Source organism: Cyprinodon variegatus, unplaced genomic scaffold (assembly GCF_000732505.1).
Source record: "Cyprinodon variegatus isolate N-32 unplaced genomic scaffold, C_variegatus-1.0 Scaffold106, whole genome shotgun sequence".
Lineage (NCBI taxonomy): Eukaryota > Metazoa > Chordata > Actinopteri > Cyprinodontiformes > Cyprinodontidae > Cyprinodon > Cyprinodon variegatus.
In genome coordinates this window covers 706801-720540 of record NW_015150559.1, presented here as the reverse complement: position 1 = coordinate 720540, position 13740 = coordinate 706801, and the positions used below count along the sequence as shown (strand labels likewise).

General features: G+C 36.4%; 2 protein-coding genes across 2 annotated transcripts in view; one reads left to right on the top strand and one right to left on the bottom strand.

Annotated features, from left to right (window-relative positions):
- The window catches only part of LOC107084677, a 9600-nt gene extending 3578 nt beyond the window's left edge, over positions 1-6022 (top strand). The window contains exons 3-5 of the mRNA XM_015374610.1: positions 504-705; positions 3149-3449; positions 4670-6022. Coding sequence (XP_015230096.1) covers positions 504-705; positions 3149-3449; positions 4670-5076 — 910 coding nt within the window. The 3' untranslated portion in view covers positions 5077-6022. The remainder of the gene's footprint in view (positions 1-503; positions 706-3148; positions 3450-4669) is intronic.
- Positions 6023-7729: 1707 nt separating this feature from the next.
- Positions 7730-12674, bottom strand: ecd (ecdysoneless homolog (Drosophila)). The gene is made up of 13 exons (XM_015374609.1): positions 12244-12674; positions 11737-11854; positions 11563-11650; positions 11089-11267; positions 10671-10863; positions 10455-10583; positions 10238-10363; positions 10062-10147; positions 9820-9920; positions 8644-8902; positions 8491-8558; positions 8195-8400; positions 7730-8096 (listed from the first exon to the last, which is right to left on the bottom strand). Exons 1-13 carry the CDS (start codon positions 12446-12448, stop codon positions 7896-7898), a joined length of 1959 nt encoding a protein of 652 aa, XP_015230095.1. The 5' UTR covers positions 12449-12674; the 3' UTR covers positions 7730-7895.
- Between the last annotated feature and the right edge of the window lie 1066 nt (positions 12675-13740).

Here is a 13740-nt window from a genome sequence, read left to right as displayed (position 1 = left end):
CAAAAGGTTTCTCATCTGTAATGCTTGTTTTTATATTTTTGTATAGTTTTGGCTTAAATTTAGCTCTTGGTTGGTTGTTCGTTCAGCAAATGGCACGTTTTATAGTCTCTATCAAAAAGAAAGGTCTTCCAAATCGACCTAATGATACCCTCAAATTAGCTATTAACTGGCTTAAATACAACAACATAAATGTTTTTGAGAGGCTATAATAAAGGCATTTTCTGAGAAAATGAATGGATCATGAAAAGGTTTGCATAAACAAAGTGGACAACAAATCTTAGTAGAATTAAAGTACATCAGCTCTGCCTTGAACAAAGGCACAACACAGCAATTTAAAACTTAACAGAGCCTGAGTACGTATATCCAAAACACACTCCAAAAGTCATACAGTTTAAAGGTAGTTTTATCAAAATCTAAGCAAACCCCTGAATGTACAAGAACTTTATTTTTAATTTTTACTAATGTTGCTAACCAAAATATACACTGCATATAAATATTTGCAGCTTAGCCAGATGGAGGACAGGATGGCATGTCACAGCACTGAAGAATCTGTCATCAAATCATGCTCTGAAGCCCCTCATTCCCACTTTCTGCCTTTTGGTGGTCATCTTATATGGCCAAGCTGACAAACTGAGGAACTTCGTGGCTGGTGTTTTCATCCCACAGTACCGCTACCCTTTCCCTGTTGCCCTCTGCTTTACCCAGGTTGGTAAATACACCTCTGCTTTAACCATGAATTGTGCTTTTATAAATTGAAGAACATGTGACAGAGAAGGGGAGCACAACATGCAAGATTTTGCATACTGGTTGATTTGAGAGTCATTTGTTTCCTGAAAATTTGCTTATGCTATAGTAACATTTATGGTATTTGCATTTTTTTTTAATATATATTCATCACTTGGCCTAAATACAATCCCTTGCACAATGTATTTTTTATAAGACCAGATTTTAATGTATCTTTTAAGGATTTTTGAAATACTGAAAATGACGACTTGCGACTTAATAGAACAGCTTTAGCTTGGTATAGAACAGGTATAAACTTTGGACCATGCTAACACATAGATATGCATCCAGCTGAATCATTAATTTGCATACCTGGCTGACTGTCTTTGTTTGTTGACCTGTCGAAAGTCTCAAGTCTTTGGCAGCTTTTAACCCAGTTATTTCCATATTTGTCCTGTATTTAGCTGTCCCACTTTCCCATAAACTCTGAACGACTTGTCAGACATTAATGACAAAAGAAAAAAAATATTACTCTCCACTGTGAGGCTCAGAGTTACCATGAGTCCTCTGTGTCTTAGTATAACTTCAGCTGTGCTGCAGTCTTTCTACTTTCAGATGATAGTTCAAACTGTCATCTGTTTCTCGTGCAATATTTTCAGATTTTGGCTCAATACTGGAAACAATGCATCCATTTTTCTTACACTTTAAAATGATGCAGTTCTTTATGTTTTTTTTATCATACTTAACTAACAAAAACAATAAGGCCTGCAAATGTAATAGCAAATGGAGAAAGTTTCTAGACATTTGGTTACTATTGCAAAGAACTGTGATAGTTCAACCAATAATCATTAACATACTACTTTATTATTGCTAGAGTAATATCTAGTATGTGGGCTTTTCCCACATTTAGTCTATGTTTGTTGGATTTGAAGGACAGGACAGAGATAATGTTAAGGTAGGGGTGTTAAGTTTAGGTGAACACCTGATAGATGTTTAACCAAATGGCCATGTAGTGAATTGACATGAGAATGTGACCCTGTTCAAAGGTTGACCATGAGACCGACGGGGAATAACACAGGTAGCCCTTAAGATTGACATTTTAGGTATTGAACAGACTAAAACTCAAATAAAGTAATGATGATGCAATGTTATCCTCCTCTCTGAGCATATAGAAAGGTTACCAATGGATGGTTTATCTGTATTCCAAAGTACATCTCTGTCTCTGGATTTAGGTGCAGAAATAAATTGTTCTTTTTCACCCTGCTGGTTGAAGGTCCCGAGACTGAGCTAAGGACTGTAAAACATTAATTTTGTTGATCCTAACCATGATGGGTGTGCCTGAGGTTGTTTTCTTGATAAATCACCCATTTTAATTGTTTTACACCTTTAAAATGAGGGAACATGAACCCTTTGAAGATTTTAATGTACTCCTATCTACAAAATGCACTTTATTGGTGCGTCATCGTAGAATAGTGCCTTGAGCCCTAAATAGTTTAAAGTGTACTGCTTGAAATAATTGTTTGAGAAACTTTCTGAGGTCCTCAAAAAAATTTACTCTTCCACTACTTTTTTCAAATGCTCATTGGCAACCAGTTATTTCTTCTGTGCATCATTTTTTCCTCACAATTGAGCTCCAGCAGGGCATCCTGCTGGTGGCTAGTCACCAAATATTATAGGTGTCTTATAACCTTTAACGTAGTCTGGGTTAAGACCTTTGATCACCTGGGAGTTGATCATCGGCTGAGTCCGCCATTAAGAGAGGGAGATTTCTATATCTTTATATGAGGTCTAGGATTACATTTCCAAGTACTGAGTCAGTTTTCATCAGCAGCCTATCATTTATTATGCATTGAAACATGCTTGTGTTTTTTAAAATGCACTTTCCTTCTGAAACCATTTCATCCAAAGTTTCAGAGAGAGGCTGTTTAATTAGGGCAGCTCTTGGAAAATGTACTATTGTTATTTAAAATGTTTCACCTTACAATTAATTATTAATTGACATTGACTCAGCAGCACTCATGTGGTAACCGATGGGTCTGTTGCTTGTTTTTACAGCTTTACTGTACTTTCTTAGTAAATGATTTGAGCTATAATCTTTGCAAGTTGCACTGTTGTGTTTTGAACAGAAAAGTATGCTAAAAAAATGCGCATAAACATAACATCAACTTTTGCTTACTCATTTGTTTACTGAATGAAATTTTACTTTTTGTTTAGTGACTTTATTGTATAAATGCATGGCCAAAACTAAACGCTGTGTCAAAGATGATATACAGCCTGTTATAACTGTTAAGAAGTAAGCTGTTAATTATTTATGGTGTCTGTAAATCTTTAAAATGATTACCGGTAGGTCACATATGTAGTACATAGGCTATTTCTGCTTTCTTTGACCTCTCACAGTGCTGTTTCTGTTTACACTGTTTCTTAGGTTTTGGTTTCTATTGTCTTCATAAACCTGCTCCATGCCCTCGGTTTGGTGCCACTCAAATCTTACTCCAGATTGCTGGGAGAGAGGCTGCTGCTGCCTTCCATCTGCAGCAGCGTTCACTCTGTGCTTGTGACATGGGCCAAAGCCAGCAGCTTGTATGCGAGCCTCTTCCTCTTCACCGTACCTCTGCTGCCTCTGCTCACCGTGGGTTTCAGTTTTGCCCTGAGGGTGAAGTCTCCACCATCTTACCACTCATTGGTGTTGATCTCTATCATGAGTGGGATGTTTGTCGTCAGCAAAGGTAAACTTTTTATACATATTTCTCCCAAAGCATTCTGTGCACCTTGAAGCTCTAAGCCATAAATCAGATAGTGTTTAAGAGGATTTTATAGTTTGCCAAACACATTGACAAAGATATAAACATGGTTTGTCCTGGTGGTTCCCACAGTGTGGGGCTTAGTGAAATTTTAGGAAGGTCATACTAGACATAAATTGAATAAAGGACCAATTTTGAAAAGCAATATGGAAAAATAAACATTGATGCCAGTGATGAAATCTTTTACTTAGTTAACCAGTTAAAATTCACTGAGGTTGGAAGTTTTGTGAGATTGTTTCATTGCAATATGGTTTACTGCAATTATTTTTTCTTCGTTCATCTGTCAAAAAGATTCCTTGGCAGAGGTGTAAAAACTTTCATAAAAGTTTAGGATCCACTGGTTTTTCAGAGGAGACAAGAATGAACCTATTTACAAAACATGGAAGACTGTATATAATCTGGCAACTGCACATTACTGTAAATATACCATGATAACAGGGGAGTTTGCTGACATCATAATGTGGGGATGCTTTTTTCTTCAGCAGAGGCAAGATGTTATGTGATGAACTTGCACATCTTTGCTTATGTCACTGCTTGTCTTCTACCTGTTTTTCCCGTTTGTCCTTTTTTTATGGAGCTAAAGAAGAATATTCTTCACAAAAGGAAAGAAATTCACATTTACTAACATATACACATTCCATCAATTTTAAAGATAATCCAAAGTGAAACAAAAACGGTGCCTTATAGGGATACCTTATATTCCACTACTGATTAACTTCTCTGTCATTGCTGTAAAAAAAGCAATCCCCTTTTAGAATAGTGGGATTATGGCTTCATTTTTAAACGATTCTTCCACCTATGCTGTGGATTTCTGCAACTCCTCCAGACTCCACGCACCTCTCAGCTGCATCTAAGACTTTAACAGACCTGTTAGTCTTAGCGGACAATGATGGACCAAGTTTTTATAGGCTTTTAGTTCTACCATACTCTGATTGGGTGATTGCTCAAAACAGCTGCTTCCTCTGAAATTTATTTAGAGTTCACAGGAAGCTGATTACATATAAAAAAACAGGAGAACAAAAAGACCAAACAGCAAAAATGTTCAAGGGTTATGAATACTTTTCCAAAGCACTAAATGTCATGTGAAATTAAAACAGAGAATTCTTTGTCTTTTATCAGACTCTTTTTTTTCTTCTTCTCCTCAGCATCCGAGGGGGATCTTGTAGTTGAGCCTCTGGAATACCTGTATGCACCTCTTGCCTTGATTCTTCAGAGTCTTTCCCTGATCAGCTTGGCCAAAGTTTCTGAGGCAGAGGGCCGCCCGCCTTCCAACACCCAAGCCACTGTTTTTGACATCTACTATGTCCAACTGGTCAACCAGATTGGTGTGCTGGGCCTCCTGTGGCTTCTGCATCCAGACAATCCTGTGGAAGTGTTGAGACTGAGCACCTGGCGCCATCTGCTCTTCCACGGTTACCTGCTCGCCATCGTCCTGCTAGGAATGGTGCTCAACTTCCTGGTCTTAATTTCAGCTCTTTGTGTCTCCCCACTTGCCGCTGCGCTGCTTTACTCGGCGAGGTACATAGTAGCACCTTTTTTTCAGTTTCTGTAGTTTCCCTGAACACTACAGAAAAACCAATGCTGCAGGGTCGATAAGCTATCACCACTATCAAGTCTTGAAGTTGTATTTATATATTTTTATTGGATTGAAAAGGGGATTGGAAGAAAAAATGACAAAAGATTAGCTTCAGGTCAAAAAAGTAAATCAAATTTAAATTTAGGTATTTTACTTAATACTGAAAGAAAAACCAAGAAATTGTTAGGACCACAGGACGCAAATTAGAAGCCCCCCAAAATTGGATGTCCTGTAGAAGTGAGCTAAAACTAAGAACCTGTAACCTGTTAAAGCAACATGATTCATTCACATTATTTGATTACATAAAGTTAAATTATTAAATTTATCTAAACTGACCGCTGATTTTTAATCTAAACCATTGTTTTGATCTTTATTGGCTTTAGTTTGTCAATAAATATTTCCATCATTTACATCATTAAGATAAAGCAAAAGAGAGTTTTTTTAGGCTATATATAACTAATTCTTTTAATGTTATTTTTTGATCGCATAGCTTTAGAAAGTGTTTTTTTTTCTTGTTTAACAATAACATATTTGTGCAGTATTTAAGGGATTAATATCCCACTTTTTTCCTCCACTGAACGAGGTTTAACTTTACCTCTGAGGAGGTTCACTGTGAATGACTCTGAAAAACTTTCAGATGAAACAGAATGTAGAGGAATCAGTGTTAAAAATATTTAAACTCAAACCTTTTAGCTAATGAATCTTAAATCAGATGTTTTTTAATGTGCTCAGATAAAAGGGCACGGCACCAGCAAGCTGCTATCATTAATCATACTGATACTTTTTGTTGTCTTAAAATCATCTCCATTAAAACAAATATATATATTTTGACATAATTTAAGACATTGCAGCTTATTTAAATGTACATATGAATGTTTTAAAATAAACTGTTCAATGTTCAAGCCTTTCTGTTGTAAAATGTGCATGCTTAATAAAACTGAAAGAAATTCATTAATTGGGTTAATACTGTGTAAATGCAATAAAGGGGAGAGTTTAACTTCGCTAAAAAGTTGAATCCTTCTACGGTTTCATTTGAAGATGCACAGAAAATGATTGCAGCATTACATACGCCATTCAATGACGTTTAAATCCAAGCAAAGATAATAGTTTAAAATATTGTGTCCGATGTTTAAAGGCAAAAGCAAATAAGCACAGAATACTGTAAAGCTGAAAATGGCAATAAGAAGAGCTCTTTGATGAGGTTTAAGAGCTAATAAGGCTCATAGCAGAATGGCAAAAATTGGTAGACATTTCAAAAGTCTGAAAATAAATTATATTAGAAGTATGGAATGCTGAAATGAGTTACTGCAAATTTGCTCTTTCTACATTTTTAAGAGCTTTTTTTCCTTAGATCTGCACACATTAATGACAATATGGAAATACGAAGTCATTAACAATGATGTGCATATTCTTTGTTACAAAAAGTTTCTAAATCCAAAGTGTCAAAACCATTCAAAGCCAGACATCCAGGTCATAGTTATTCCAAAAAAGTTAGAAAACAAACCATTGGACTTTGTTTTTCAAGTTCGAAGATGTTTCGCTTCCCATCCAGGAAGTTTTCTTCAAGTTCCAGGCTTTATAGTGCAGCGCAGCAAAGCCTTGTTGTGGCTTAGAAAACAGGCAAATTGAACCGTAAAAAACAGGTCAACTCTCTGAAATGGGGAGTCGTTTAGGTCGTTGTTGGCCTGCAATACCCGATACTGGCCTATGCCTCTGAAAAGGGAGTTTTCAATACAAAGTCAAACATTAAAAAAACAAAGTCCAGTGGTTTGTTTAACTTTTTTGGAATCTATACCCATAATTTAAAAAAAAATTTGAAGCTCCTTCAGCAGCAATCCCAGCCTTAGGTGTTTATTATGCCTCTAATGTCTTCAAAATTTCGTTTTGGTTTAGTTTGAAGCTCACTCAGACAAAAATGGACATTAGTCGACAGTTTTAGATTCATCTATCCTTAGTTTCGTTCTCTTGCTATCTACTTTGGATCACTGTCATGTTGGAAGACACAGATTGACACATAACCAAGTTTTTTTTTTTTTCACCAGTCAGGTGATAAACTACTTTTTTATTTTAAGGTCATACAATGTTTTTGACCTTAGTGCTTAGATCCAGCTTTGATGCACTCTGTCAACTTTACAGAGATGTGTTACTCCCCTTATCATGTGCAATCAACTGAATTTACCACAGGTGGACTCTCGTCACAAGGTTTTAAGGGAAGAATTTACCCCGTTGCACGGTAAATGTTTTACAGCCTTCTCAGAATTAAATACTGTAATAAACTACTAAAAAACATTTTGCATTATAAAATATAGATAAAAAAACAGATACACCTCATCATCCATCCATTTTTTTTTGTAATGGATCACAATAGTAAATATAGGAGGATGTGGTCCACAATATCACAGGTTCCTTTTGTTTTTAAGTGTTTTTAAATAAATGTGATGCTGATGGTTAAGTTATTGCATCTTCAAGGTCTCAACTGCATGTCTTTTACTTCTTTTTACTATCGTTTCATCAAATGCAGGAAAACGTGACAGTCTTTTCTGTTTTTTGTTTGAAAAATTTAGAAACATCTGGATTTATTTATGGTTGAGGGCCGAACAGAAGTGGTAAATAAACATGAAATCTTTATTTGCACCTATTTTTTAGTTAGGTCAGGTTTATTGCAGATGTAACAAACACAAAGCATTTCAACCATAAAACTCTTTGACATTAAGAAGCCAGACTTTTTCCATCTGTTCATTCTTAGCTTCTCTTTCAACAGTTCCTGATTTCAGTCCTTTTTTTCCTCCTCCTCTCTATGAGGGGTCAGAGTTGGGTGGTAGTTGTATTCCCAGGCTCTGCAGTAGATTTGAAGCAGGTCCAGCTAGTCCCTCCTGACTGCTCAGAGACTCCAACAAATTAGCAACCAAGTTAATGTCAATGTCCAAAGGCTGGATTTCCTCAACTCCCCCTTCCGCTGATGGATGCCCGTCCCCTGAGCTGCTGTCCGTGCGAGCCTGTGAAAAATCACATTTTCATAATGGACCTGGGTGTATTTCCTGATAATATAGTTTTTAATCTTTAAAAAAGAAAAAAAAAAAAAAAGACAATTTACCATTTGAGAGAAGCTTTGTCCTACATTAGTGGTTTTCAGCTCCTGATCCATTTGGTCCATATATCTTTTAAGGCTATCCAGACTTGCTGTGCCATTCATTTCCATGGGATCAGCTTGGCCTTCCTCCAACTCATCTACTTCCTCCTCATCATCACCCTCATCATCATCATCCAGATCATCCGAATCCAACTCTTCCTCTTTGCTTCCTAAAACAAATAAAAAATTCTCAAATAAAATATTGACTGTTTTTTTTTTCACTGATATTTAGAATTAACCTCCCCATTGGTTTTACATACCTAATAATTTATCAAGAGCATTAGCCACGGAGTTTGGGTCAAAATCAAAAGGCTGAGTTTGACCGCTCCTGGAAAACAATTAAACACAATTGAAAAAACAATCTAACTACAGTAAAAAAAAAGAAAAAGTATAAGTGCAGAAATCTGCCTCACCAGGGCAGTTCGGCCCCTTCATGGGACGACATGGCATTGAGGAAGTCCTTCATCCCTTTGCTGACAGCTACAAGACTGTAACCTGCTTCTTCCTCCTTCATCTCCTCCTCAGCCTCATTCCTCCTCTCCGCTGCATCTTTAACATGTAGTTTCTGTTTGGCAGGGCTGAAGCCTTCTCTGCCTACATCAGGGATCCTGCCGCTTCTCTCTTGCAGCAATTGCTCTAAATCTTGAGCAGTGATATCCAACCAGCTGTCACCTTGAGATAGGCAAAAAGAAACAAAATTATTTGTAGGCAACTGGGAATGTAGGAAAAGATTGATATGGGCAACATGCACACGTATGTTATGAGCACTTTTATTTGCATTTCATAAAAACGAGGGAACCGTATTCCTAAATCAATCAAGTAAAACAAAAATAAAAAATGTTTTTTTTTTTTTTTATCAACTTCTGCATTTACTGAATTTTAATATTTTACAATACCCAGTTGTACTTTTTGAGTATAAAGCTGCTGCATGTCTTTGCTCCACTTTACTAACAAAAACGCTGCTAAAAGACAGACAGTTGTATTGTTCTTTTTTTTTTCTTAACATATGGGGTCCAAGCTAGTTTTGGAAAGTAAAGTGGTCATTGGTCATTTTTATTCTGAAACATAAACGAGAAGAGATAAGAAACAAAAAGCCCTTAAAAATTACAGTATGATTTTGTTTGTTTCATATTTTTACTATAGACTATAAATCAAAATTTGTTAAAAACTCCATAGAGCTGACAGCTTAAAACAGCTGTGATAGTTCAGCTACAGCAGCAATGTGTTGCTATTCTGTTTTAAATTAAATAAAGAGGATTTTACTGGCCCATAATTTAATTAAAACATTGTTACAAAACAATAATTAAGAATATAAAGGAGTAAACTCCCAATAAAACCCGTTTGTCCTGGCAGTAAGACACGAGAAAAAAATAAAAGCACAAATTCATTTTAAATCGAAATATTAAACAAAATAAGAAGTATCTGATGGCCGCTTGAAGCTGACGTCTGTAATGTTTCCTGCTTCTATATATAATTGCATATACAGTTGACAATTTTCTTTTAGAAATTTAAACCAAAAACAAAACCCAGAAACAATATTTTATAGCAGAAAAGTGATGGGATTTGTTGTCCTTAAAATATTCACTCACTGTCTTCTTGGGGGAGTTGTGACTCAAGTTTTTTTAACTCTTCCAAGTTGAAAGGACTGCTCTGAAGCAGCTGGAGAATCTCCTCTCCTGCAGAGCGGGAGCTGAAAAAAAAAAAAAAAAAAAAACATTCACAGCAGGCTGAATTAGAAAATAAAAGTTGTGTTAGACTAGACAATTCCAACAGTTGATTCACTGATGAGACTCCCTTCATGTATCCTGGCAGTAACAGTTAGCATCCTCACCTTGGCTGTGACATAACTGATTGTTTGAAGAATATTTCTGCAGACCTTAGGAGTTCTTTATACAAAGACGAACCTTCCAGCTGGTCCTGCGTTTAAAAACATGGACATTAAAAAGGACTTTAATAGGAGAAATGTTGTCAATGCTGGCAATGACATTGAAAGAAAGTGTATCTCACTCTGAAGTAGCCATTCTTTTTTAGACTCTCCATGAAGCTTTTCCACTGAGGGTTGCAGCCTATCGGAGCATCGGGCTCAGATGACGGCGTTCTGCACCTAGAGCACAGGATCTCAAAGCCGTGTGCCTAAGAATAGGATAAAAAAATTAGACAAACTTTCATTGAGAGCGTTACAGACTTGCATGTACACAAAAGAAAACCTAAAACGATGGCTCACCAGTTTCATTCCAAGCTCATGAGCTTTGTACAATGGATGAGAGCGAGGAGGCAGGTCGTAGCCGCTCCTCCGATCTGGAGTGAACTGCTGCTGCTGAAGCTGGGCATACAGGCAGCGGGTGAATTTAACCTGGAGATATATGCAGAATAAGGTTACTATTTAATGAGAGCTGAAAGAGAACCACAATAATGTGTTGTTAAATTGCATGATTTTTACCAAGGTGAGCACTCTTGTATCAGGAGGAAATGTCTTGAAGGTCCGACAAGTCTGTAAGTCCAAAGGATCCCGCAGGTAGAAGGCAGAGACCGCAGGGGCCACCAAGTCTGGACGCTGTGCCAGAACAGAAGCAATGCCAGCTGGGATGAAGCACTTAGCCCGGTAGAGATTATCCTTAATCTTCTCTGGATACCTACAGGTTAACAGCATTGCTTTTCATTTACACACCTCTCAAAAATATGATTTGGATTCCTGCATTTTGACGTTTTATGGAGCCAGAATTATGTTGGTTAAAAAACAAATTTAATGTTTTTCCATTTCTAACTTTAGCAGCCACGCACAGAAGATGTTGCATTTGCCGTTCTCATATGATGATTATAAAAAGTCAAACAACAACTTTGATTCTATGAAACCTCACCCTTCTAGTCTTTTCTTTAAAGATGAAAGAATTTTTGGGCTCGCCTGACATGCTTCAGGGTGAGCAGAGAGCAGTGTGAGAGCTTGTGCCAAACTGGGGACCACATCGAGTGAGAAGCCGACTGAACTGGATTTGGATGGGCGAGGAAGGATGTGCAGCTCTCCCCTGTAGATGAAGACCTGCAAAGGAAATAAAGTGGAGATACTTTTAGCATCAAATGGAGGACTGGGGCATTATTTGAACTCAAATCTCATTCATTTCCACCAGCAACTGATTCAATCTTCTTAAATATGTTATTTTGGGGGTAGTTTTAGTTAGCTGTTGATGGATGTGTTGAAAATACAGTTTTTCTTCATTCAATATTAGCATAGAGTGATTCAAAATCCAACCGGCCTATTTTTTAGAGACCAACTTACTGAGTGGGATCCTCAAATGAAAAGTTAGGTAGCCTACATAAAAATCCAAATGACTTACCCTGTTTTCACTTGTGTCTGGGTTCAGCCACTTAGGAAGAAAATCAGCTGCTTCGATCAGAAGAAAGTCCCCATCATTGTCTTCAATTCTGCACACAAACAGTTTTTAAAAAGTTTAAGAAACAGGCAAAGGTCAAAAAAGAAAGAAATACACTTATATAGCATGTTGTATAACCTGGCTGCAAGTTCTGGGAACAATTCTGTGATCTGCTGCAGGAGGTAAACAATAAACCACTCATCCTCAATGTTGTCTCCGAAGCGAGTGCTGCCTCCAATGTGAGCAGGAACATCTCCTGTCAACAAACAGAAACGTTTAGGTGTATCTGATATGTTTTTTGCTTTTCAATGTAGGCAGATGAGAACAAATGCTGCCAACCTATCTATGAAACATGTAAGTAAAAAAAAAAAAACTAGGTTCAGCTTTGTTTAGGTGCATACTGCACTGAAACTGAATAAATATACTAACCTTCTGCTAGGATTTACAGTGAACCTTAGTTATCTCAATGCTCTTAAATCAGACTTTGGATATGACTTAAATTGCTAGGAAGTTAAGCTCCACAAATAATAAAAAAAAAACATTATTTTTAGGACTATTTTAAACAATTTTACCAGAGGTGCCACCAAATGCGTCCAGGTCTGCGTATCTAGTTGTAAAAAGAAAAAAAAAAAGCTACACCAATACCTATTTCTGGATGGTATTTCAGATTGAATGGTTGATCCTGCCAGATGTATTGGACCAGAAGTTTGGCTACTTTAGCCAAAATCTCCTCTGTCAGGTGTTTGAGGCGTTCTTCAGTCTGCTGGGGAGATGAACTCTCTGCATGGACCAAGAAAAGTTTATACTGGACCAGATCTTCCGGAATCCTCCTCCTCTGCAAGGCGTCCATTGGGATTTTCTTTAGAGAAACGACTGATGGAACAACAGGAAACCAGAACCCTTCGAAGGTGTTTAGTCCATCGCTAGCAGCTGGAAATAGTTAACCACGGAGGAAGATACACTCACACAGCATCGCTTTGAAAATGTAAAATGTAGTCGGTTTAAACAGAACCCTACTTAAAGAGGATGCGGATCACGCCATCTGTCAATGTTTAAGTCCTTCCCTAATTTCCAGCCGGCTTCACCTTAGTGTTTGTTCGAAGGTTCCGCCCTACCAAATCTTTAATTTAAAATTGTGTCTAGGTAAAAGGAGAGCTTTACTAAAATTAAATAAAAGTCATTTATAAATAAAAATGCATTTGTGATTTTTTCCCCAGTATTTTTCACGGACGTTATTATATCAGAAACAACACGTGTTGTTTTTATTAAACATAATTTATCATTAGTGCACGCCTGTATCATAAGTGATATTTGCTGGAATTTCTAGTGAACACAATGTAAAGAATGGTTAAATATTTACTATTCTAGTTGGTCTTTTTAAATACTGATATCTAATAGGGGATCACAGTAGACTATATCGATCAATATTAATGCAAAACAAAACAAAAAACGATCACAGATTTCATAATGTCGGAAAACATATTGTAACCCAAACAGATTGATACATTGTATCGTGATAATACCTGTGATTTTGGTGGTAACTAGTAACATTTAGTCAGTTACATTAACCTGAGTACATTTTGACAAAAAAAAAAATAATAATAATAATACTTTTAGGAGCTGTTTTACTTTGCTGCATTTTTAGTAGAATTATATTATTTTGAAGTTTTGCTATTATTAGGCATACTGAGTAAACATTTGCCTAAAAAACGGTGAATGACAGACACCGTCACTGGAGGAACTTTAAATTGTTCTTACAGTTATGCATTACATATTGTAAGGATTGGTTTCATAGGTTATATGTTGAAAATGAATTATTTATTTATTTATTATAAAAGGGTTTTAATTTGCTTGATTTATTTTTAGTGTTGCCTTTATTTTAGTTTTTTTAAATGTACGTTCATTTTTAAACAACTTTAGGCTTTAATCTTAGTCTATTTTTACGTCATGTTTAAAAGTAAATCAGATAAATTATGATTAGTTGCTCAATAGCCTGCTTGAGTAACTTTTCTCCAAAAAAAATTTACTTTACTTTTTTATAAAGTAGTTCTATTTTTAAATGTTTTAGTAGGCACTTCTGCTAATTTTCCTTTGTTTTGCTTTTGGAATACATTTCCCAGATATCCGCGCGGTTATGACGTC